Source organism: Narcine bancroftii, chromosome 4 (genome assembly GCF_036971445.1).
Source record: "Narcine bancroftii isolate sNarBan1 chromosome 4, sNarBan1.hap1, whole genome shotgun sequence".
Classification (NCBI taxonomy): domain Eukaryota; kingdom Metazoa; phylum Chordata; class Chondrichthyes; order Torpediniformes; family Narcinidae; genus Narcine; species Narcine bancroftii.
In genome coordinates this window covers 48554709-48573107 of record NC_091472.1, presented here as the reverse complement: position 1 = coordinate 48573107, position 18399 = coordinate 48554709, and the positions used below count along the sequence as shown (strand labels likewise).

The 18399-nt window shown below is 40.4% G+C and overlaps 1 protein-coding gene across 3 annotated transcripts in view; it reads left to right on the top strand.

Moving 5' to 3' along the window:
- Window positions 1-18399, top strand: part of iars2 (isoleucyl-tRNA synthetase 2, mitochondrial) — a 136290-nt gene that overhangs the window by 98150 nt on the left and 19741 nt on the right. For all 3 annotated transcript variants that reach the window (XM_069931232.1, XM_069931233.1, XM_069931234.1), the window contains exon 15: window positions 17964-18072. In XM_069931232.1, coding sequence (XP_069787333.1) covers window positions 17964-18072 — 109 coding nt within the window. The remainder of the gene's footprint in view (window positions 1-17963; window positions 18073-18399) is intronic.

Here is an 18399-nt window from a genome sequence, read left to right as displayed (position 1 = left end):
TCTCCCCTCTCTTCTATGACCATAAACTCTGCTTCGGTGTACTTATCTCCAGCTTAAACAGTTGCAGTAAAACATCCAATGGTCTGCAATGGCTTGGTTGCTGTGTATGGATACAGTTTCTTGGAACACTTCTTTGAGGTACAGATGATCTTTTTCCTTTTCAACTTCTCCCATAAATGTCGATCAATCACATTACTGTCACTGCCTGAGTCTACAATGACCTGCACTGTCACTCCACCAATGATCACTGGGACCTTCTCATGATGTACATCATTCAACGTAAATTGGTAACACCTCTGTCCCTCCTGGGCATCATCATCGTCACTGTCTATCTGGCGAATGGTATCTTTCTTTCCAGGATACTTTCCTTTCCCCCAAACTTTGCCTTTGGAAGTTGTACTCTTCCTCTTCTGGTCTGCATTGGACTTGCTTTTGCACTTCTTTGCAAAGTGGTCCTTACCTCCACACTTTCTGCAAACTTTGCCTTTGGCCAGGCAATATGGGTCTTTTCCCAAGTGACCTCGGTTTCCACATCGATGACACTCCACGTCCTGTTTCGGCGTATATCTTGGCTGATTATGGCGATGTGAGAGCCTCTTAATTTGCTGGCTTGAGTTATCTTTCAGGGTCATGGTATGAAATTGCCCTTCAACAGCCTCTAATGCAGCAGCAATGGCTAAAGCATTGGTGAGTTCCAACTCACTCCCTCTTTCCAGTAGACGTCTTCTGAGTTTATCTGATCTGCAGTGCTGTACAACTTGATCCAGTAATTGGTTGTCCAAATCAGCTGGCATGTAATTGCATCCAACAGCTAGCTGGCGTAGTCTCGTCACGTACTGAGCAATTGTCTGGCCATCTTCTTGTCTCATTCTCCGAAACAAATGGCGTTGAAATGTAGCATTCGGTGTCACTACATAGTGTGCATTTAATGCATCTACCGCTTTCCGGTATTTATCCTTTCTTCCAATATTCAAAAGTGTCTTAAATGTTTCCCGAACTGCGGGTCCAGCAGTGAAAAGAAGTAACACCCTCCTCTGCTCTTTTTGTTCAACTGTACCGGTATCTAGAAATAGGCCACGACTGTCGGCGTAGGATTCAAATTCTTCCAGCCATGCCTTCCACTTCACACTTACAGTGCTTGCATCACCCGTTGGGTCAAAATGAGCAATTCCACTATGTGTTAGAAAGTCACCGTCTGCCCCAGCCATGAGGAAATATTCCAGCCCCAAAAGTACTGAGTCAAAGAGAAAATTCTTATCACCTTGAAGTTCTCTTTAATCCTCTGTAATCTTCTTTAGTCGTTAATTTTCTTCAAGCTTCTTTCATCCTCGTCGCCAATGTCACATTTGTGGCCCGAAATGTGAAGTTAATAAAACATCGAACGCAAGTTTTATCAGGTAAACTTCTCAGTGTCTTTATTTTCCAGTTTCCTTTGTTCTCCTGCTTGTGCTCTTATCTCTCTCTCATACCACATGACTTCCGGTACATCTCATACATATTCATTATCATGATAATGGGCATCACTGGTAAAGCCAGCATTTAATTGCTCATCCCTAACTACTATTGTGAAAGCATTGGTTACCCATCACCTCGAACTGCTGAAGTCTTAGAACATGGAACGGAGAACATTACAGCCCAGTACAGGCCATTCGGCCCTTGATGTTATGCCGACCTATATATTCCTTCCAAAAAAAATCTGAACCCTTTTTACCTCTATTTTTCATTCATCCGTGTGCCTGTCTCAGAGTCTCTGAAGAACCTTTAATGTTTCAGCCTCCACCACCATCTCTGGCAAGGCATTCCACAATTCACTGAGTAAAAAAATGTCTCCTCTCATCCTTCTTAACTCTGAAGAGAAAAGTTCCAGCTTTTCTAACCTTGCCTCAAGACTTCCAATCCAGGCAACATCCCAGTGAATCTGTTCTGCACCCTTTCCATTGTTTCCACGTCCTTCATATAATGAAGTAACCAGGACTGAACACAATACTCTTGTGTGGTCTCACCAGAGATATAGGGTTGGAACATGACCTCTCAACTGTTGAACTCAATCACCCATTAATGAAGCGGAGCATCTCATAGGCCTTCTTAACTAACCTATCAACCTGCGTGGCAACCTTAAGAGATGTATGGATTTGGACCCCAAGGTCCCTTTGTTCCTCCACACTTTTAAGTTTCTGACCATTAACCCTGTACATTTGATTGAGCTCCATCTGCCACTTTTCCGCCCAACTCTGCATTCTGTCTATATCCTTTTATAACCTATGACAAACTTCAGCAGTATCCACGACACCTCCAACCTTTATATTCGCAAACTTACTAACCCATCCTTCTGCTTCTTCGTCTCGATCGTTTGTATACAAAAAACGAAGAGCAGGAGACCCAGAACAGATCCCTGTGGACCTCCAGGCAAAATACTTTCCATCCACTACTACTTTCTGCTTTCTACATGCAAGCCAATTTTTAATTCACACAGTGAAGGTTGTGTGGATCCCATGCCTCCTGACTTTTTAAACAAGTTGAAACAATGGGACAAACCTATCCTGAACACGGCACAAATGACCCCTAAACATCCTCCATGTTACTTCTGTGCTTTCTCCTATGAAATATGTACCCAATTTACTCTCCCTAGTTCCTACCTCATCCCATCATGCTTAGCCCTTCCCCAAATGAACACTTTCTCATTTTGTCTGCTTGTATCCTTGTCCACTGCTTTGCTAAAGCTCAGGGGAAAATGCTCCCCCACCGAGAGGTCTGCCACCTGATCATGCTCATTGCCTAGTACTAGAGCCAGTAATGCCCCTTCTCTAGTTGGCTGGTCCACATACTGTGTCAGGAATCCTAGGACACACCTGACAAATTCTGCCCTATCCCTCTTGTAGTCAGGAGGTGCCAGCCAACATTAGGAAAGTTGAAGTCTCCCATGACCACAACCCTGTAAAATCTGCCTCCTGATCTGTTCCTTCTTGTGAAAGTACTCCAGCAGCATTGTTGGATGGGGAGTTTCATGTTTTGAATTGAGAGATGATGAAAGGTAATTTTCCCAGGTAGGATGCTGTACATCTTTGGAGTAAACCTACAAGTGGTGGTGTTTGGAAAGACAAAAAATTAATCCCATGTCAATGAAAGAATAATTGGGGAAATCATATCCTTGTGCTCTCCCACTATTGAAAGTTACAGTGGCCCAGTGATGCTCTGATTCAAATTAGAATGCACAAGAAGAATGATTTGATTGGTAATATTTTTGCCAAGATAATAAATGCTTGGTTAGAAGGTTTTCTGCTACACACAGTCACATGGCTTGTACAGACCTTTCTTTATTGACCAAAACAAATCATGTCATCATTTATTTTGGCTCTAGTATTTTCCAACAGAAAGTGTTTCCTTTAAATGCAACTGCTTCAAGAAATCAAGGGTATACTTGGGGGGGGTCATTGTATACAAGTTAATAAGAGTATATTCAAGAAGATGGAACAAACAGTTGAGAAGGATATTGCTGTTTTCCTCCTTCACGTGAGGTTTAGAGTACAGGAATGAGAATGTCTTGGTGCAGTTATGTGGAGCTTTGATGAAACAATACCTGTAACAAAGTGTGAAGTTTCTGATTGTTTTATGAAAGCAAATACTGGCCATGGCTAAAGTTCAAACACAATGCTGCAGAAACTCAATATAACTGATGTTTTGGGCTTGCACTCCTCATCAAGGTCTGGTGAAAGGCTCAAGCCCAAGACGTTGGTTACGTATTTTTATCTTTGTTATATAATGGACACTGCTTGACCTGCTGAATTTCTCCAGCATTGTGTTACTTCAACCGTGATGTCTACACATTTTCATGTTTTATCCATGAAAATTCACCAGAATGATTCTGGGATGGTAGGACAGTCCTTTGAGGAAATGTCGATTGAGGTTCATTTATTGTCACGTTATACCTGTGAGAGTGTTCATTTGCAAGCAGTCTCACAAGTCAACTCTAGCATGCATACAACTATACAAAGTAAAAGTGCAAGAGCACCATTACAGAGTATTGTAATACAATGAAAGATCAAATAGTGCAAAGCAAGGTTGATTGCTGCAGGAAAGAAACAGTCTATAAGCCTGTTGGTGTGACAAGATAACAAACTCTCTGTCAACATCTATAAGACAAAGGAGCTGATTACAGACTTCATGAGAGAAGGAGTGGAGCCCCTTTTCCTGTCCACATCAATGGCACTCAAGTGGAGAAGGTTATAGGGAGTAAACATTTTCAGTGACCTGACCTGACCTGAACCAAGCATGGTTGATCAAGAAAGGTTGATGTGACAGTCAATAAAGCATACCTGTGCCTCTACTTCCTTGGGAGGCTTAAAAAATTTGGCATGTCCCTTAATGATGAAATGGATTCAGTGGACTGATTGGCCAATACTACTCCTTTTTTCTAAGTTTTTATGTTAATAGCAGATGTTTTATAGTTAAAAGTTCATCATTTATCAGGTGTAGCAACAATGTTATATTGTACTTACATTTCTGATCTGGAAATATTCATCAAAAACCATTGGTTTCAGGAAATACTCAAATTTCAAATATTAAATGGACATATGGTTTAAAAACAGCACTCTCATGTCAAATTTATTGAAAATAAGAGTTCATTAACCTACTTCAGAGGAAAGGTGCATCTGCAATATTTATTTCAAAAGAAAGTTGAGACTTAAGATTGTCATCAGTTTTTTTGAATTTCATTATTAACAGAACAATGAGTGTTTCTAGCAAGAAAGTCAGTTTAGCATTAAAATGTAATGATCTCTTTCAACACCATATTTGATAATATTTAACAGATCGTGTTGGCTTATTTTTAAAAATGAGCATATCTTTGGAATTTTGTTTGTTGGTCAAAGTGCAAACGTAAGACAAAGGTTGGTTTTATTACTTTACATCATGCAGTAAATTGTTCTTATAGAATTATAGTTAGATTGGAGGGATTGATTGACGTGTGATATGGATAACCAACTGCTAATCTATAAGGAACAAGCACTAGCATTTACTGTCTCTTCTTGGCACAAAGGAAACCAACATGGCTGACAAAAGACTAAGATTAGACTTGGAGAAGTCAAGGGATCTCTCTGGGGCAAGTCAGACCTGTAAAAAAGGGATGGGCTGCACTTGAACTGGAGGGGGAACCAATATCCTGGCAGACAGGTTTGCTAGAGCTGTTGGGGAGGGTTTAAGTTAGTTTGGCAGGGGGGTGGGAATCAGAATGAGACAACAGAGAGTAGGGAGGAAGAACACCTAGATTGGAAGCAATGGAGGGAACAGAACAAAAACATAAATGGAGGTAATTGGTAACGTAAGGAGTATATGTGGAGGACAGTCTCTTAAGTGCATATATTTTAATGCAAGGAGCATTGTAAATAAGGAGGATGAGCTTAGAAATATGATATTGTGGCCATGAGTGAAAGTTGGTTGCAGGAAGGGAATGTTTGGCAGTTAAATATTCCAGGATTCTGTTGTTTTAGGCATGATAGAAGAGGGGGATAAAAGGTGGAGGAGTTCCATTGCTTATTAGAATATTACAGCAGTGCTGTCGCAGGATGGTTTGGTGGGATCATCTAGTGAGGCTACTTGGGTGGAAATGAGGAAAGGCAGAAGCATGAATACATTAATGGGAGTGTATTGTAGACCACCAAATGTGCTGGGGGAATTAGAGGAGCAAATTTGGAAGGAGATTGCGTATATGTAATAAACCTAAGATGGTAGTTGTGGGAGATTTCAACTTTCCGAACTTAACTGGGAGTTAGAGTAAGAGGGCTGTAAGTGTTAAGTGTGTTCAAGAAAATTTTCTGAATCCATACGTAGAAGAATTGACTAGAGAAGGGGCAGTACTGGATCTCTTATTAGGAACGAGATGGGTCAGGTTACAGATATTTGTGTTGGGGAACACTTTGGGTCTAGTGATCACAATACTATTAGTTTTGGGCTTGTAATGGAAAAGAATAGGGGTGGGCCAAAGGCTGAGAATCTTGATGGGAAGAAAGCCAATTTTGAGGGGATAAGAAAAGATTTGGAGGGTGCGGATTGGGATGTTATTTTCAGGGAAGAATGTAGCTGATAAATGTAAGATATTCAAAGGAGAAGTTCTAGGAGTGCAGAATTGGTATGTCCCTTTGAGGATTAAAGGAAAGGTTAGAAATTGTAGGGAGCTTTGGTTTTCAAAAGATATTGGTTCAGAGAAAGAGGGATGTGTACAACAGATATAAACAGCAAGGAAGGGATGACCTGCTTGAGGAATATAAGGAGTGTTTTTTAAAAAAAAAATCTTAAGAAGGAAATAGAACGGCTAAAAGAAGCTACTTTGGCAAGAAAGTAAAATAAATCCAAAGGGTTTCTACAGGTATATTAAAAGTAAAGGAATGGTGAGGAATAAAATTGGACCCCTTGAAGATGGCAGTGGTGGGGGGGGGGAGCGCGGGGGGGGGGGGGGTGGGCTAGGCTCTGAGAGAAGCCAGAGGAAATGAGTGAAATTTTAAACATGTTTTTTCTTAAGTGTTCACAAAAGAAAAGAATATTGAGCCAGATGAAGTGAAGAAATATGGTAGGGAGCTCATGGATAATATAAGAATTAATGAGGAGGTACTGTTGGCTATATTGAAAAAGATCAAGGTGGATAAATCTCCAGGTCCTGACAAAATATTCCGTAAGACCATGAGGGAGGTTGGTGAACAAATAGTTGGGGCATAGACAGAAATATTTAAAATATCACTGGCCACGGGGGAAGTGCCGGAGGACTGGAGAATGGCTTACGTTGTTCCGCTGTTCAAAAAATGATCCAAAAGTAGATCTGGTAATTATAGGCCTGTGTCTGACGTCAGTGGTGGGTAAATTAATGGAAAGTGTTCTTAGAGATGTTATTTACAATTATTTGGAAAGACGTGGATTGATTCGGAGTAGTCAGCTTGGTTTTGTATGTGATAGATCATGTCTAACAAATCTTGTAGAGTTTTTTGAGGAGGTGACTAAAAAGGTTGATGAGGGGAAGACGGTGGATGTTGTCTATTTGGACTTTAGTAAGGCTTTTGATAAGGTTCCCCATAAGAGGTTAGTAAGGAAGGTGGAAGCAATAGGTATTAATAATGAAGTAGTGAAATGGATTCAACAATGCTTGGATAGGAGACGCCAGAGAGTAGAGGTGGAAAATTGTTTATCGAATTGGAGGCCGATGGTGAGTGAGTGCCTCAGGGATTTGTACTGCGTCCACTGCTGTTTGTCATATATATTAACAATCTAGATCAGGGGTGTCAAACTCAAATTCACGGAGGGCCAAAATTAAAAACTTGGACTAAGTCGAGGGCCGAACTAAATATTTATTGAAAATTTTCAACAACATCTGCATGTTTTCTCTTCTTTCAACATATGTAATGTTAAACTTTTTCTTATTAAAATAAATGTTTAATAATAGTTTTGGATAAACTCTTTCCAGAAGCATTAACAAATGAGAAATAAAATATTCAATAAATAATATTTCTCTATAGAGGATTTGTCAAATGTTGCTAGTGTGCTGTCGAATAGTAAAATCTGAGGGCTATTGAGAATGTGGGAGAATAACATGATTCCTGAAACAATCAAATGGGTGACTGATTGTGGGCATGAACTCTAGCAGGGTTATTTGCCATGCCCTTTTTCCATTGGTACAGATATTCTTTGATTTGCACACTTTTCAAGTTTTATGCCTAATGAGCTTGTATCCAGGTGCAGGACCATTTTTAACCAGGAATATATTTATCACTGTGACATGAAACTATTGGAAGATCGTTTTATCCTGAGATTAAAGTTCATAATACTTACTCAGGCCTGTGTGCGGGAGGGCGGGGTTTGCGGGCGATCGGGTTAGACAATGACAGTGCGGGGGCATCGGCTCTCGCTGCAGGGCGGCATCTCGGCGGATCAGCGGCCCCGTCACCGTGAGTCGCGGATCGGCCTGTGGCAGGGAGGGGGAGTGGGCAACGGTCCTGGCGACGTCAGGCCCGAAGCCTCCGGTTCCGGGCGCTGGGAAGCGGCCTTGGCTTCCCCTGACACCGGCCAGGCCCCAAAACCAGAGTCCATTGTGAGACCCTGCAATGTAAACAGAGGAGGTGGGGGCGATTAGCAGGCTGACGCCAATGCATTCTGGGATTTGTTATATTATTGTGCATGCGACTGGCGCGGCGGCCAGCGGGCCACCTCTAATACATTTTTGAAATGATCTTGCGGGCCAAATATAATTATATCGCAGGCCAAATTTGGCCCGTGGGCCAGAGTTTGACATGTGTGATCTAGATGATAGGGTTGCAAATTGGATTAGTAAATTTGCAGATGATACAAAGGTTGGTTGTGTTGTGGACAGTGAGGAAAATTATCAAAGCTTACAGGGTGATATAGGACAGTTAGAAGAGCGGGCTGAAAGATGGCAGATGGCGTTTAATACTGATAAATGTGAGGTTCTACATTTTGGTAGGACTAATTAAAATAGGACATACACATTAAATGGTAGACAATTGAGGAGTGCAGTGGAACAAAGGGATTTAGGAGTCAAGGTGCATAATTCTCTGAAAGTTGAATCATGTTGATAGGGTGGTGAAGAAGGCATTTAGTATGCTGGTTTTCATAAATCGGAGCATAGAACACAGGAGTTGGGATGTTATGTTGAAATTGTATAAGGCATTGGTGAGGCCAAATTTGGAATATTGTGTGTGGTTTTAATCACCAAATTACAGGAAGTATATGAACAGTATAGAGAGAGTGCAGAGGTGATTTATGAGAATGTTGCCGGGGTCTCAGGGTTTGAGTTACAGGGAACAGTTGAGCAAGCTGAGACTTTATTCTCTGGAATGTAGAAGGTTGAGGGGTGATTTGATAGTGGTATTCAGAATTATAAGGGGGACTGATAGAGTTGATGTGGATAGGCTTTTTTCCACTGAGAGTGGGGGAGATTCAAACAAGAGGGCATGGATTGAGAGCAAAAGGGGAAAAGTTTAAGGGAAACATAAGGGGAAATTTCTTCACGCAGAGGGTGGTGGGGGTATGGAATAAACTTTCGGCAGTGGTGATAGAAGCGAGATTGATGTTAATATTCAAGGATAGGTTGGATAGGTATATGGACAGGAGAGATGTGGAGGGTTATGGGCCAAATGCGGGTCAGTGGGACTAGATGGGAGATGATGTTCGTCATGGACTAGTAGGGCCAAACTGGCTTGTTTCTGTTCTATAAATGGTTATATGATGAAGCAAGCCTAAGGACTGAGAGCATATAGAACATAACACTGTCTGTGCTGGCCATAATGTCAATTTAAACTAATGCTTGGACATTATCTAAATAATTTTGTTCCCCGACTGTTCATATGCTTATCCAATGCCTCTGTCTTCGGCATTGCTATCGAGCAAGTTAGAATTCAATAAAAATGGACCTGGAGAATGATTAAGAAAGGAAAATTAAAGTTGAGAGTAAACTTGAAAAGAGAATAAAGCAGAACAGTACAAGTTTTCTAGGAAAAGGATTAAGGTGAACAAAAGTAAGCCGTTTACCATAATGGGGAAGAAAAAAATGACAGGACAATTAAACAAATACATTTGTTCTCTTTTTGTGGTCACATATAACTTTCCAGAGATGTAAGGGAAGCTGGAGCCTAATGAAAAGAAATGGGTAAATAAAAAGTACTGGAGAAATTCATTTGCTTGCAAGTCGAAGTGTTGTATATTGCAGAGTACTGAAATGGTAACCATGGAAATGGTGAATTCATTGGTTGTCATCTTCCAAAATTCTATCGATAGTGAGACTATTCCTGCAGATTGGAGGATGGCAAATAAAACTACACTTTTTAAAAAGAAAAAAAATGGAACCAGAACGATAACCCATTTAGCCTAACATTAATTGAATTGAAAATACAAGTTTATTGTAAAGGCACATGGGAAAAATTGAGGGGATTGGACCAAGTCAGCATAAATTTATGAAAGAGAAATTGTGTCTTACAAAATTGAGTGTTTTGAGGATTTAACTGGTAGAATAAGAATAATCCAGTGTGTTTGTATTTTCAGAAGGCCTTTGTTAATGTCAAATATAAGAGGTTAAGATTCCAAAAATAAAGTATAAAGAGGTAACGTTTGCAAACTGGTGGGCGGCTAACAGTGACTAGTGGTGTCATGTTCAGCACTTCGGCCTCAGAACAACTCCGGTTATCCAAAAATGTTTTGGACCCAAAAGTGATGTCTGTTCAGCTCTGAAAATTTTTTTCAAAACATTTTGGAGCTGAACACTCATCACAGGTTGAAAAAATTTTGGAAAAACCTCTGAGTAGAATTTTGATGCTTGATTTTTTTGTTCAGGTTTTTTTTGGTGAGAATTAAATAAAACCACACTCACACGTGCACGCACATGTACACACATGCACACACACGCTTGTGTAATCATCGATACCCTCTAATAGTCAACCTGCCCTTTTTGACCCAGAAATAGGGTGTTTTTATATGACCTGTGTAAACCTAACCGTAATCCCTCTATTTTTTGCCTCAACTGCCCACCCATCTAAGCTCCTGAATGTGGATCCTTACCCCGGCTGCCCACCCATCCGAGCTACTGACTGACACCCCGACTGCAGATTTACCACCCAGTCCTGGCCATCCGAGCTCATGATGCCTTTAACAATACAGGTACTTACGAGGTCAAAAGTTTGACCCATATAAAGGTTGACCTATATAAAAGTTCACCCACCCCTCCCTTTTTATTATTGGCTAAGAAAGTGATCCAAAATATTCAACAATTACATGAGTATATATGGTGTATATTTAAGTTGAAACTTGTTGGAGTACATACATTGCATCACATACAACCCTGAAATTCTTTTTCCTGCAGGCCGGGCCAGGCCAGTGCAAAAAAAAAACTGTACTCAAGAAAAGAGAGAAATATAAACAAAGAAAGAAATGTGAACAAACTAACAGTGCAATCCAGAAAATAAATATTCAATCATAAATAATGTGCAAGGTAAAAATCCTTAAATGACTCTCCAGTTAAGTTTGTTGTTTAGAAGACTGGTGGTGGAGGTGTAGCAACTGTTCCTGAACCTAGTGATATGAGTCTTGTGGCAACTATTATCTCTTTCCTGATGGAAACAGCGAGAACAAAACATGTCCTGGGTAGTGTAGAACCTTGACAATTGCTGCTGCTCTCCAACGGCAGCTTTCCATGTAGATTTTCTTGAAGGTGAGGAGAATTTTGTTGTGAAGTACCAGGCTGCGTCCACTACTTTTTGCAGAGCTTTCCACTCCAAAATATTGGTGCCCCCACACCAGTCCGTGATACAGCTAGTCAGCACACATTCAACTACACATCTGTAGAAGTTTGCCAAGGTTTTCAATGTTATGCCAAATCTCTGCAAACTCAGGAGGAACCAGAGGGCTAATCTGCTTTCTTCACTCTGACATTAGTGTGTTGGGTCCAGGAAAGGTCTTCTGAGATAGTAGCTCCCACCTCTGATTCCCCCAATAATCATTGGATCATGCACTTCCGGTTTACCATTCCTAAAGTTTACAATGTCAAATATTTCAATTAAAGTTGATGGACAGAATATAGGGGAAAATGTTACCTCTCTCTGGGATGTTTAGAGACAGGCACTACAGTGTCAAGATATGGTGCAAGAAATTAAGGACTGAGATGAGGAGAAACAAACAATCTGCTGGAAGAACTTTGTGGGAAAATGATCAGTTCTGCAATGTTGACTTCTTCCCTCTCGCATCAATGTTGCTTGAACAGCTGAATTCCTCTCGACATATCGTGTGTTGCTCCAGATTCCAGCATCTGCAGTCTCTCAAGATTTGAAGTCTCTTGGAGTGTGTTGATCCTATGGAATTCTCCTCTACACAAGGCATTAGAGACTAATTTGCTGAATACAGTTTTATTTTTAAAGGGGCTAGATTCTAAGCAGAAAAGGCAGATGAAGAGAAAGTAGGAATATTGTATTGAAAGTAGAGTAGACCATTAATTTGAAGTTATATCCATCGTCTGTTTTCAATGCACAGACTTGTTTTGGTTTTTAACAGGAAACACTGCCTTTTTATCCACAATCATTTCCTGCAGTATTTTGCCTGAAGAAATAGTCTTGGAGGGTGTCAATGGTCCACTCTAGTTCCTGTTTTTCTTTGAGGAGATTAATCATATTTTTATTAATCAAATGGTCAATAGATATGCATATGACTTCAAAATAGGTGGGTTAGGAAAGTTAGAAAGATGTCTAAGGTTACAACCAAGATTGGAAAGATGGGCCAAGGAATGGCAAATGGAATTTTGACAAATGCGAGGAATTGCACTTTAATTAAGTTCAAGTTTATTAATATTCAATTGTGTGAGTACAACTGGACGAAACTGTGTTCTTCGGTCCTCTGTGTAAAAACATGCAAACGTGTATACATATTTACAAGCAATTGTATAAAAATTAATGAATATTGTTAAATAAATAGTAGCGTCTCGGAGGGATTGTGTGAGTAGTTCATCAGTCATTCAGTAGTCTCACTACCTGTGGGAAGAAGCTGTTTCTCAGTCTGTTGGATCTGGCGCTGATGCTCCTGTATCTTTTTCCAGAGGGGAACAGCCGGAGGTCCATAATGATATTGCGAGTCCTCTTCGATCCAATGCTCTACAGCAACCATATCACACTGTGATGCACCCGGCCAGATCACTCTCCATGGAGCTCCTGTAGAAAGTAGACAGAATGGTGGCCTGTAGTCTTTCCCACCAGTCTTCTCAGAAAGTAAGTCAGTCAAATCAGGGCAGAAGTTGAGCAGGATATGGCAGAGCCATTAATGGTGAAGAAGACATTTGCAGTATTTCCATCAATGAGTTAGGTATTGAGTACAACCATGCTTGGAGTTCAGTATGCAGCTTTGCCATTAAGACAAAACAAGTGCAGTGGTGATCCACCAGGAATGTTACCAGTGCTTGATTGTTGGGAGAAGTGGATCACTGGGTCTTCATTATCTGGAGCTTAATTTAGAAAGTTATAAAATAATGAAAGACATTGTTAAAGTGAATGTTTGCAGTTTTTTTTTTGCCAGGATAAATGATTTGTAAACTTAGGATAGTTTAAGGTGAGAGAGGATATATTTAAGAGGGAGCTAAGGAATAACAGTTTCACTGAGAAGGTAATCTGTATGTGGAGCAAGCTGCCAGAGCAAGCTGTAGAAGCAGTTATATTTACAATGTTCAAAAGACATTTGGATATGTAGAGTAATAGGAAGAGTTTAGAAGGATATGGACCAAATGCAGGCAAATGGGACGAGCCCAGAATACTAATTTGTCTGCTATGGATGAATTGGGCTGAAAGTCTTTTTTCTGTACTGAATGGCCCATTAATCTATGATTTTCATCTTATTATATTTATGATTGAAATTATTTTGTCATTTAGCTCTCCAAGCCACTGCTATAAACCCAGCAATATAGAAAATAATCTAACTATAACCAAAATATGTCTAAGATTTGAGATTAATAATTGACCTGGCCATCAACTGTCTATGGAAAAGAATTCCAAACTTCTGTCAAACTTTACCTGTAAAATCATTAAGCTGCCAATTTCCAGGAAATACAACCCCAGTTTGTTATCTCTTCTTGTAAGTTGGCCCTTGTAGTTGAGGTATCATTTCTGATAAGTATTCCCTAAGTTCCATTTATCCATCCCAAGTGTGCTATTCAAAATCTAAGATTTAACCAGTGCTTTCAGGCGATATAAACTTGTGGTACAGAATTTGTGGTGTTTAGAATTATTGAAAGCAAGTTTTCAATTTTTAGTTTAAAAGTTTGCTGTAAGGGAATAATCATTAATCACTGGTATAATTCTAAAGGTTAAAGCTATAATATTTTATTTTACTTTTATCATTTGCTTACTCAATAAAGTCAATACATCCTTATCATACAATCTTTCATACAAGCATTTTCAAGAAGGTGACCTGTATATTAAGTATATGGCCCCCTAAACTTTTAGGACTTTGGAAGTAATTCTTGTTATCACATTGTAGAAAAGCAACTCCCTCAAATAATTGTGAGGCCACATATAATTATATTTCACAAGGATTTTGTCTGAGGTCTGAGGTGTATAATTTTTGTGAACTAGCCCTATTGCTGCATTTAACCATTGTCCCCTTTCACTCTTTCCTTCTAAATATTTAATTTGACATTTTTTTATTGTTGTTTAGATTGGTTTCTTCAATGGCTCATGAGAAATTCTTCATATTTTATCAACACTACCTGATGACTTGACAAAATTCATAAAGGTTCTCGTGACCTCTGTGACCCCACCTATCCTCATTATTCACAATTTCACCATCATGTGCCGTATTTTCTTCACCATGAAGCTCATTCACCAATTTTCTCTGCCTATTGATGCACTATCTTCAATTCCTTTCACTGTCACATACTTTTCCCAGCCGTTTCAATCATGTTTGCCCATTGTTAAACATGTTTCTTTGATATTGACATTTCTATAAATAACTTTCATTTCCTTTGTGCAGCCCTGAGTGACATCTTTGATTTTTCTTCTTGGAATACCCTTCTCTTTCTCACCTCTGCACTTGAATTAATTAATCCATGTTCTCCCACTCCCACACTCTGGCTTGACATCTTTGTATTTGCACTGTCCATAAAATGTATTCTAATGTTTCTTTTCATTGAAGTATACCATACAATTACAGTTAATTTATAAATCACTTTATTTTTCTCAACTTATTTGTTTTCATTTCCTCACACTATCTCTTTCATGTCCTTATTGCCCGATGGCTTCCAATCATACATTAGAAATTTGAGATCTTGCGTTCAGGTACACTATCCTTTATCCAGACATCTAAAATCTGGAAAGCTCCAAAATCTGGCAAGTGGGGAGAGAGTCGGCAGCGCGAGTCAGGGGCCGAGGGGGAGAGACCGGCAGCACGAGTCGGGTGAGGGGGAGAGACCAGTAGCACGAGTTGGGCGGGCGAGAGACCGGCAGCGCGAGTTGGGCGTGGGGAGAGAGACCGGCACCGCGAGTTGGCCGGGGGGGTGGGGGAAGACCGGTATCGCGAGTCGGGCTGTCGAGTGGGGGAGAACAGCAGCACAATTTGGGTGGGCTTAAATCTGGCTTTCCGAAATCTGGAAAAATCCAAAATTCGGAACACACTGTTCCCCAAGGGTTCTGGATAAAGGATTGTGTACCCGTATTTATGTGGATTTACAAGTATTCAATACTGTATTTGATGCTGGCAATCTTGTGTCAATGCGTACATAATACTAGATAAATTGCTCCTGTTTTATGCATTATTAAAGTACTAAGTGATGTTTTTAGAGGTTAGGTCAGCATAGTTACATATGGGCTTTGAGCACTTTATTATCATCATCATAATGGTGCATCTGGTACTGGTCACAGACCCTGGCCTCGGGTTGGATAATGACCACCTCAGCAACTATCAGTTGAGTTCTAACCAGATCCCAGCAATGACTCATTGAAGAATTTTCTACTTACTGTATTATTCCCAACCATTTTTTTTGAGAACTTGGTGCTTTAGTGTTAATTCACAATCCTTTTCTTGTGGACTCCATAGCAAACATTTAAAGCAAAAAGCATGTTGTCTATACTGCCACCTGCTGATTTAACCATGAAACCATCAGCGAACCTGCTGCATTCTTACACAAAAGTGCTGGAGAAACTCAGCAGGTCACAGAGCATCTATAGGAAGTAGAAAGGTAACCAACGTTTCTGGCTTGAGTCCTTTGTCAGGTTACCTTTTACTTTCAATGGATGCCGTGTGACCTGCAGTGAGTTTCTCCAGTACTTTTGTGTGTTGCACTCGACCCCAGCATCTGCAGATTTTCTTGTTTGACCTCTGCATCCTTGTTTATTTTAATATCCTTTATTCTCTTGTCATGATACTTTAAATGGCAATTCACAAAGTGGGAAATTAAATGATGCCAGATGTTTTGTTTCTTAAAATCAACAAGGAAGAATTGATCCCAGACGTTTGTTATTTGCCATCTAACAACCAGATAGACAGTGCCATGGACTGAGGCCTAGGGACATGAGACTAGCCCTTCAGTTTGGTCAATATTGCCGCAAGGTTGTGATTTTACTGCTGAAAGGATGGGATATATTGATGAACTCAGTTGCAATGAACTTTCAATTTGAACTTGACATCAAAAGGAGCTTTTTTGAGGTGCTTTTCAGTCTGTAGTTTTTGTTTTGAGAGTTTAGGTTCTCAGTGTTCTGTTTCATCCTGGATTTGGGTTCTGATCCTGTATTCTTTCCATCACAAAGACTTTCATCATTTTTCCCTGCAATTCATTTTCCAACTCACCCAAAGGTACTCCTCTTTCACTTTCCAACTTAACCCTTCTGAAGATGGCCACTTGTCCTCTTCCCAGTATGAGTTTCAGCTCATGCAAAACATTGTGATCTGTGTCCTACCCTTGCTACATCCCAGATTCCCAATGCTCAGATTTAAACTGTGTTTAAATTCACTGATAGTTTTGCTTTCACCATTCAGCACAAAAAGAATTGCTAAGAAATTGATGATCCTCCTCCTTTAGCTCCTCATTTATTTCTAAATTAATTTGCCAAATTCTGCTGCCATGTGTTCAGCCATTTGATATTTTCTGATTCCATAGGAGGAGACCATTTGCCCAATCAAGTTTATGCCAATTTACGAATCAATCCCCTTTACCCCACCAATTTCTTTGCAACTGATTTTTTTTTTTTTCTTGACAGGCCCATAAACTCCCTCTTGTTTTCCTAATACAGGGGTACTTTTAGTACACTTGAGGCAATTTACAGCAGCCTACTAACTGGCAGGCCTTCATGATGCAGGAGGTAACTAGTGCATTCAGGGGAACTCAATATGGTCACGAGTAAATGTGAGCACTCCACAAACAGCAGCTGTGGTCAAGACTGAAACCTGGTTGCTGGAGGCAGAAGCAGCAACACCACCTGCTGAACCACTCTCAGTTGTACATCTTGCACATTCTTCATAACTCTGCCGTAAAGCTTTCCTTTCTTTCAGTATAATGCATTTTTAAACTCATTGTCCTGGTCATTTCTCTCAACATCAAATCTTTTGGCTCGGTGTGAGGGGGGGGGGGGTGGGTTCAATATTCATCTGATCATGCTTGTGTGAAATGCTTGGGGAAGATGTGCCATTGTCATACCCACACTCCTGTTCGGCTCCGAATCATGGGTCCTCTACCGGCATCACCTACGGCTCCTAGAACGCTTCCACCAGCGTTGTCTCTGCTCCATCCTCAACATTCATTGGAGCGACTTCATCCCTAACATCAAAGTACTCGAGATGGCAGAGGCCGACAGCATCAAATCCACACTGCTGAAGATCCAACTGCGCTGGGTAGGTCACGTCTCCAGAATGGAGGACCATCGCCTTCCCAAGATCGTGTTCTATGGCGAGCTCTCCACTGGCCACCGTGATAGAGGTGCACCAAAGAAGAGGTACAAGGACTGCCTAAAGAAATCTCTTGGTGCCTGCCCCATTGACCACCGCCAGTGGGCTGATATCGCCTCAAACCGTGCATCTTGGCGCCTCACAGTTCGGCGGGCAGCAATCTCCTTTGAAGAAGACCGCAGAGCCCACCTCACTGACAAAAGTCAAAGGAGGAAAAACCTAACCCCAACCCACCAATTTTCCGTTGCATCCGTGTCTGCCTGTCCCACATCGGACTTGTCAGCCACAAACGAGCCTGCAGCTGTCGTGGACATTACCCCTCCATAAATCTTCGACCGCGAAGCCAAAAGAAGTACATTATTTGCTTGAAAGGAAAAAAAATGCTGAAAGGTAAAATTTTAAAGGAGGAGCAATATTGAAATCATTCAGAAAAACCTTATCAACTTTGTAAGTCATATTATCAATTTGGATTTCTTGGTGTGTTTTTCATGAATGTAAATAACATGAATGTAAATAACAAGGTTGTTGTGTTCCATCTGAACATCTCCTTTTCTTTCCAGGTGTGAATAATATTGCTGATGTGTACCTTGAAGGGAAGGACCAGCTGGGTGGTTGGTTTCTGTCCTCTCTGCTCACTAGTGTTGCAGTGCAGAAACAGATTCCATTTAGGTTAGTATTTCAGAGCTGCCATTAGCTCGTGATGGTGCATTTACTTTTTCTTCTGAAATTTTATTTAAAGATTTTACCAAATGTTAATCATAAAAGAAATAACAACAATAAAAAATACAAAAAAACCCTTACCCCTCCTCTCCCCCCCCCCCATATTCCCAGCTAAACTTCCCTTCCCACCCACCCACTTCCGAGCAAATTTTTTTTTAACCGGGTATTTAATATTAACTGTTTGGTATGCCAACTCCATTTACTTAATGTCCATACCCACATGTTCTAAATATAAACTCCACATCTTAAAAAAAAGAATAATTATTTTGCAAATTA